This window comes from Lipotes vexillifer, unplaced genomic scaffold (genome assembly GCF_000442215.2).
Source record: "Lipotes vexillifer unplaced genomic scaffold, Lipotes_vexillifer_v1.1 scaffold79, whole genome shotgun sequence".
NCBI classification, from domain to species: Eukaryota; Metazoa; Chordata; class Mammalia; order Artiodactyla; family Lipotidae; genus Lipotes; species Lipotes vexillifer.
The window spans coordinates 1,269,625-1,277,762 of record NW_006775678.1 but is presented as its reverse complement, the minus strand read 5'-3'; the positions used below and the strand labels follow the sequence as shown (position 1 = coordinate 1,277,762).

General features: G+C 44.8%; 1 protein-coding gene across 2 annotated transcripts in view; it reads right to left on the bottom strand.

The window, feature by feature from the left end:
* Window positions 1-8,138, bottom strand: part of ZNF532 (zinc finger protein 532) — a 110,419-nt gene that overhangs the window by 37,444 nt on the left and 64,837 nt on the right. For both annotated transcript variants that reach the window (XM_007450113.1, XM_007450112.1), the window contains exon 4: window positions 5,101-5,277. In XM_007450113.1, the coding sequence (XP_007450175.1) occupies window positions 5,101-5,277 (177 nt within the window). The remainder of the gene's footprint in view (window positions 1-5,100; window positions 5,278-8,138) is intronic.

Sequence of the window (8,138 nt, the reverse complement as noted above, 5' to 3'; positions counted from 1 at the left end):
GGGGGGGGGGGGGGAAATGGTGACCTCACAGTGTAGAAATCTGGCCGCTGCCAACTGGACTAGATGATGGAGGGTAACATCCCTAGAAGGACAGGTAGGCAGTGAGCATCCTCGATGGGATTTGATGAGGAGATTCCTGCCTGAGTATGTATCCTGAGTCCAACTATGAGAAAGCGGGGCCGGGCCGGGAAGGAGGGTCATCCTCAGAACACAAGACCGGTATCCTCTGCTGGATGAGAGGGGAAAAGACTGAGCAACTGCTCCAGATGGAAGCACGCTGATGGGACAGGACAATTAAATGCAAAATGTGCTCCTGGACTAGATTTTGTACCAGAAAGAAAGGAAAAAAAAAGACAATATCTCAACAACTGGAGAAATTTTCATGGGATCTGTGAACTGGCTGGTAATGTAATCCACGCTGGTTCCTGGTTGGGAGGCTAGATGGTAGCAATAACATACATGAGTGTCCTTCTGGGGAGGAGAGGTAGGACACGCTCAAATATTTATGTCACGATGCCCCATTATTCCTAAATAGGAGACAGGGAGAGATACAGAAAGAAGAAAATGAAAGGATGTCAGAAATGCTAACAACTGGGGGATATGGGTGAAGGGGACACACGAGTTCTCCACAGTGCTCTTTCAACTTTTCTGTAAGACAGAAACAATTAAAAAATTAAAAACTGGGGGCTTCCCTGGTGACACAGTGGTTGAGAGTCCGCCTGCCGATGCAGGGGATCCTGAAGGATCCCACATGCCGCGGAGTGGCTGAGACGCTGAGCCTGCACGTCCGGAGCCTGTGCTCCGCAACAGGAGAGGCCACAGCAGTGAGAGGCCCACATACCGGAAAAAAAAAAAATTAAAATCTGGTGCTAATGTCAAAAAAGAAAACTCCAAATAAGGGTACCACGAACTTCACAGACATAGTGATAGGCCGTGACCACAGAGCAGACTCTCCAACTATTGCTACAGTGCAGGAAAGAACCACAGGGAGACTGGCAGGCAGAGAGGAGGGAGGGCTTTTGTTCAAGACAAGGAGACCAGGACTTCCCTGGTGGCGCAGTGGTTAAGAATCTGCCTGCCGAGGCAGGGGAGAAGGGTTCGAGCCCTGGTCTGGGAAGATCCCACATGCTGCGGGGCTACTAAGCCCGTGCGCCACAACTACTGAGCCTGCACTCTAGAGCCTGTGAGCCACAACTGCCGAGCCCGCGCACCTAGAGCCCGTGCTCCGCAACAAGAGGAGCCACCGCAAGGAGAAGCCCGCTCACTGCAACGAAGAGTAGCCCCCGCTCGACGCAACCACAGAAAGCCCACATGCAGCAACGAAGACCCAACGCAGCCCTAAATAAATAAATAAATAAATAAATTTATTTAAAAAAAGACGGGGAGACCAGTGCGCACAAAGGCAGAGTCTACACGGGCACAGCACGCTGGGGACAGTGTGGCTGGATGCAGGGGAGGTACTTTGAAAGATGAACCTAAAAGTTTGACCTGACCCAACTGCAAGACTGAGTGAATGGCAGGATAACTGCACTAGAACAAAGGAGGGAGGAGGTGGCTGAAAAAAACCTGCAGGGGTGGGGAGGCAGGGGATGGAAGGTAGGGGAAGGAAAATAGGAGGTGGGAAAGAAAAAGTAAATCCAAAAACCCACCCTCAGTCAGGACAGAGTGCTACCCTTGAAACAAATGTAAAAACACATGAGTAAAGGATTCTCAGCTCAGAATTGCTGCCAACTGCCTCCATCACCACTGAGTGAGTACAGCCAGGTACAAGGCACCGTCCGAGTAGGACACGTCCCCACACCTCCAATTACGTGAATCTGCACCACTGCCCCCTCACAGCTGGGATACGGGCTCAGAGATCAGAGAATCTGCTTGATGCTGTGCAAATCCCAGGGCCGTGCTTTAAATTCAGCTTCGTCTGAATCAAAGTCCTCCACCATGCCGCTACTGTAGTTTTGTACTGTTTTATTTCTTAGGAACTTGCTCCAAAACTCCATCTCTTGGGACTTCCCTGGTGGTGCAGTGGTTAAGACTCTGCACTCCCAATGCAGGGGGCCTGGGTTGGATCCCTGGTCAGGGAACTAGATCCCATGTGCCACAACTAAGAGTTCACATGCCACAACTGAGGAGCATGCACGCCACAACTAAGGAACCGGCGAGCCGCAACTAAGGAGCCTGCCCGGCGCAACCAAATAAATAAATCTTTTTTTAAAAAAGGAAAGAAAGAAAAGAAAAGAAGCTGAGACATAAAAAATTAAACAACTTGCCAGTAAATGGCAGAGCAAATGATCTGGATTCAGGGCCCATATACAATCACATAGCAATCAGCTGAGCACTGATGATAGGAGACCCAGGAGTGTCATGGATGAGGGCACTCAGACTCTTTAAAAACACAAAACGAAACAAAAAAAGAACAACTCCGTCTCATACAATTCTTCACTTTGAAGTCCTCATTGCTCTATTTATATACATTTAGAAGAGGCAAATGGAAGGAAGGGAAAAGCAGCCAGGAAACGGCTGGTTAATCAGACGTCGAGGAAGATATAAAAACAGTCACAAGACTGTATCACCATAAAATCAAGTAGTGGACATTCAAAATGATCTTAAATTACCCAGAAAAGATTAAAGGGTGTTCAAAGTTCCCTTTGACACAGCAGGGAAACATGCCTGACCACACACTGGAAAACAAAGCACTGGAATGGTACCTGCACATAATAATCACTACATAAACATCTGTGAAATAAAAATCTTATGTTGTGCTTTTCAAGTGGAGGTGCTGGGACTGCAGGTCTTCATGGGTGTATTTTCAGACTTCCATATATTCTCTAAAGGAAACGGGAGATGGGATTTTTATATTGATCTTTAAAAATTAACGTAAATCATCTGCATAATTTTGAGTCATTTGCATAAAACCACCTTAACCAAAGATTTTGAGTCATTTGCATAAAACCAGTTAACCAAAGACTGCTGGGAGATTTCATGCCTGATGTTCTACTGGTATGGGAGCTACTTATTTACGTGGGGCTATAACTTTAACAGAACAGAGATCTAATGTCGAACGAAAGCTTCTGGGTCAAATGTAGGCCAAGCAGCTTCCAGCATGGCACAGGAAGCCAGGCTTTATAGAGTGCGCATAGGGAAAGGTGGCACCTGTAGTACAGGGTGACAACCACAGGGCCCGAGGAGCAGCATCTGCTGCTGCAGTGAGGACTTGACTCATTACCCTGAATTAATGCTGTTAGCTGTGTTCACTGGTCTGGGAGTTTTGTTGTGTTTTACTTGTAAATTTGTTTTAGTTTTATAGCTTAAAACTCAATCGTTAATGCCTATCTTTGGGCTTGCACTTGTTAAAAAACCACTGTAGTAGAGAAAAGTTTTTAAGAAAATACTGGAATGATTTTTTCCCTATACATTACTCAAATTTGAGGAATATTGTTTTAGTTTACTTTAATCGTTTGCTGTGCTGTATTCCCAGGTAACAACTACTGTTCCAGATTTCACGCACATTCCAGTGAATAAAGTTTTATTTACTTGAATAAAAAAACCAAGTCAAAAACTGTATTCACTGGGGGGTTGTGGGGGGAGAGAGTAGGGGGTAGGGCAGACTATGCTAGTGTCCGAAAGGCTGATGACCAGGAACACTGAAGGCTGTTTAACTGACGTTTCACTCATGTCTGTCTTCGGAGTCAAGACACCAAGTCGTATGTGGATCCCCTAATTTGTAATGTGTTTCATTTTGAAGATCTACAAAGATCAGAGTGAAGGTCCTATTAGAATAAAATTCCATTTTCTCATGGTTTTTTAGTAAACAGAGTCAATTCTATTGTGTTTAGCCAATGACATTTCCCCCAAACTAAATGTTACATGAAAGCCAGACATACATAATACGGCATATCCACATATCTTCCCCAATACTTCCTTGATTATAGAGTTTTAGACAAAACACACCAATAGGTTTGAGGCAGCAAATCTAGCCTCACATAATTATCAAGTTCCACACTGCCGCAAACAACACAGGAAGAAAGTGAACATCAGGCCGGGCATCTGATCCAGGGCTGTGTGCACATCCAGGGACCAAGGAAGCAGGGAAGGTGCCGAGGCTACGGGCCCTCCGTGTGCCAGAGAGAGGGGCCACGTGGCGTGCATTTTAAAGACCTCACCCTGCTTTATCCTCACACAAACCCCAGGGACAGAAGCATGACCCTCACTTTACAGGGGTCAGTGCCGGCCCACGGTCACTCAGCTGGTGGGTGGCGGCAGGATTCTGACCCCAGCGCCCTCACTGCCTCGTCTTTGCGAAGCTGGCCACCACCGCAGGCGGGCAGCCTGTAACTGCCTGCTGAAACACCACCTCAGGATTAAAGATTCAACGAGGCAAACACTGACAAAATTAAGAGCGAGATCAAGCAAAAAATGAAATTTACTTTTTACTAATCAAGGATTTACACCGGCTATGAAGTTAAATGCAGGAACCAGTGTCTTAAGTTGACTTCATCTTATAAATGTTACTATGAAAAGTGTGTAAGATACTATGAAAACTGAAAGAGGACAGTTTTTTACAGTCTTCCAAGAACCTATTACAATCATCTTAAGAAAAAGAACAAAATCATCTTAAGAAAAAGAACAAAAATGATAAACATTCACTTGTTTAGCAAAAACTGATGACAAGAGCATAAATAGTAAGTGACATTTTAGGGCAAAGAGCTCCCCCTGGGCAGTACTGAAAGGTTTAGGGAGTTATGAGCATCAAAATCTGCACAGTGGGGCTTCCCTGGTGGCGCAGTGCTTGAGAGTCCGCCTGCCGATGCAGGAGACGCGGGTTCGTGCCCCGTTTCGGGAGGATCCCACATGCCGCGGAGCGGCTGGGCCCGTGAGCCATGGCCACTGAGCCTGCGCGTCCGGAGCCTGTGCTCCGCAAATGGGAGAGGCCACAACAGTGAGAGGCCCGCATAACGCAAGGAAAAAAAAAAAAAAAAAAAAAAAAAAAATCTGCACAGTGGCATAATTTGTCATATCTTAAATTATATCCCACAGAACTACCACCTCTTCTAAATTACTAATAAAGGAGCGGGGTAAAAGTCGAAAGGCAGCATGACTTACTTTGGCTCTCCTATCTTGATGCCGGGATGCTGCGTGTAGGCATGAGAATGCGTACTTGGGGCAGACTTAAACGCCATTGGACAAATAGGACACTTGTAGAAGACTTCGCAGTGAGAACCCTGAATGTGAGACTTCAGTGCGGCCACATCAGAGTACACAACATTGCAATGCACACATCTGTTAGAAAAGAAACACAGAGTCGTTAGCACGAGACCACTAAACATGTATAACTTAACTGTGTAAAACTGGGCAGAATGAACAAATAGCCCTTTAAGGTTCTTAATAGCTTTTTTAAGCGTGTGGGTTTTTTCTGTTTGTAACAGATCCAATTATTTTTATATATTTGAGAAAGAAGATCATGAAGAAGAAAAATAAAACTCCAATGGACTATTTTTTGAGCATCTTTCAAGTTTCTAAGAATGAACATCCAGACTCCAGGCTGTGGTGAGACCAATGGACCATGGGGCCACGTCAAGGCCAGCAGCACAGCAAGACCCTACGACTGCTGGCCTTGAGAGGACCCCCGCACGCTGGATTCTGAGGTTCCCACCCATCCCCAATACCCAGTGGAAGAAATCTTTGCTATCTAATCCTATATGCCATCGACAGAGGGACCCAGAGGAACGAATGAATTCTGGCTCCAAAGCCACAGCCACTGTGTCCTGACCACACAGAGGCACTGAACGTTCCTGGAGGCTACAGAGAAGGCCAACCACCTAGTGTGTTTGTCTCCTGGAAATTCAATTTAAGTACACTTACATTTGTTTAACAAATGACATGAAAGATAAACCGTCTGAAAAACCGACCTCCCTATGTAAATTGCCTCTCTAACCTCTTCTTGAATTTCTAATAATTTGATGATTAGCTCACTCCTCACTCAAATCTAGTCCTACAGAAACAAACTTTAGAACTTGGAGACACTTCCCCCCAGCCTCACCTTTCTCACGCAAGGACGCCCAGCACCACTTAACAGTCCACCCATCTATCACCTAGTCGTCCTTCTTTGTTCACACCTGAAAATTATTTGAGAGTGGTCTCTCTGTCGACCCTCGAGGGTCTGCAGGGGCAGACCTTTCACACACCCGGCAGACGTGTCCTGGGTGTGAATGTGCGAGCTGACCTGGGGGAGGAAGACTGCAGTTGGGGCTGCCTTCCAGGGGCAGCGCTCGATGGCGTTGACACCTAAGACACTTCTGTTCTTAGAACCTCCCTCCAAATTCAAGGAGCAGCTTCCAAAGTCGTACAGGAGTGAGACACTCTAAATTACACGTGCTCTATAAAGCCTGCCATGTTAAGCTTTGCGGGCATTTCATAAAAATCATAATTAATGCCTTGGCATTTTAAATGACTTAAGGCATCACGTTCAGCAGCATATACATTAAAAGCACTGAATATAGGAGAATACATACAGGATGCTCCTCTGTCCTATCTACTTGACCTACTGCCTTAGGCAATAAAGCCACCCAAGCACAATGAAACAATTCTGAGTTAACTAGAACCTGGGTTTTCTTGAACAGGGTACTGATCCTCTCTGGGCTGGTTTCTCATTTGTTAAATGAGAAGAGTTGGAGTAGATAATTTTTTAGTCCTTCCCAACCCTAGAAACCAGTAATTCCTATGAAAGAGGAAGAGTACCCAAAACAAAAATAGATGGGTTACTAACTATTAAACAAAAGAATCTGCTACATCGTGAATCATAAAGTATTTTCCCCATCAAGAGTAGAAAGGTGTATTCAAAGGGCAAAACACCAAGGAAGGGCTGTTTCTCTGAAGTCACCTGGAGAGGAAGATTTAATCTCTAAGAAAACAAGCAGGAGGTTAGAGAACCTACAGCTGATAAAGGAGGTGGCTAAGGCTTGGTCCAAAGAGCCTCATGGAAGCCAAGGGAAAGCCCCCCTCCTCCCCTTAACAGAGGAAAGAAAGGAGAAAAATTTAAAAGAACTTGCAAGAAAGTTGTAAAATATCTGCCTACAAGTGTAAGAAAAGAGGCCAATATGGAACGCAAATAAGATAGAAAAACAGGAGAATTTGAAGGGTTCATACAGCATCCTAATGCTACTAAAAATCCAGTCTATTAATAAATATTTAATATAGCTGAAGCCCTGTGTGTTCTGGGTACCAATTAAGTTCCTCTTCATTAAAAAAAATTTTTTACAGTATACAATCCTATAATTCCCCTTCCTAGATGCAGATCTAGTGGATCAAGAAGCAGAAAAATTCAGAGAAATAAATGACTTTTACCAAATCAACCAGAAGGTAGAAATGACCCCCTCAATATCTGGGAGATGCAGTATATGATCAGGAAGAGAGTAAACAAGGCACCAAACCAAGAAGAGGCTGGGATCCTGACAAAGTCAGGCTGGGAGCCATGCTAGAGATGCTCCTCCGGCTAAAAATGAAATAAAAAAGTTTTTTAATTGGAAAAACTATAAAGCCAAAGAAGGAGGGGAAAATGTACAAGGTCAAGGGGCTGCTAAACCCCAGACAAGTAGCAGACTGGACCATTATTTGAAACAACAGGAAAAAAACTCAGGTCGAATTCTGTTCTATTACCTAAAGAGGTAAACATGAACTAAACTTCAGAATGTACAAACATAGTGTTTTTTATAGCTCTTATAACCCCTCAAATGCAAGAAAAAAAGTCTATACTAAACACAGAAATTTTAGTAAAAATTCAAAGTGCCAAATTTAAGCAACTCTATGAATGAGGGGGGAAAAAAAAGAAAAGAAAAGAAAAGCAAGGGATGGTCTTTTCCACGTTGAGTTAATTACTTTTAGCTTGCCAGCAGAGCTTTTGTTTTAATTTAGAAAAGATACCAGGAATAGAGCTTCCCTGGTGGCGCAGTAGTTGAGAGTCCGCCTGCCGATGCAGGGGACACGGGTTCGTGCCCCGGTCCGGGAAGATCCCACATGCCGTGGAGCGGCTGGGCCCGTGAGCCATGGCCGCTGAGCCTACGCTCCACAACGGGAGAGGCCACGACAGTGAAAGGCCCACGTACCGCAAAAAAAAAAAAAAAACAAAAAAAAAAAAAACAAAC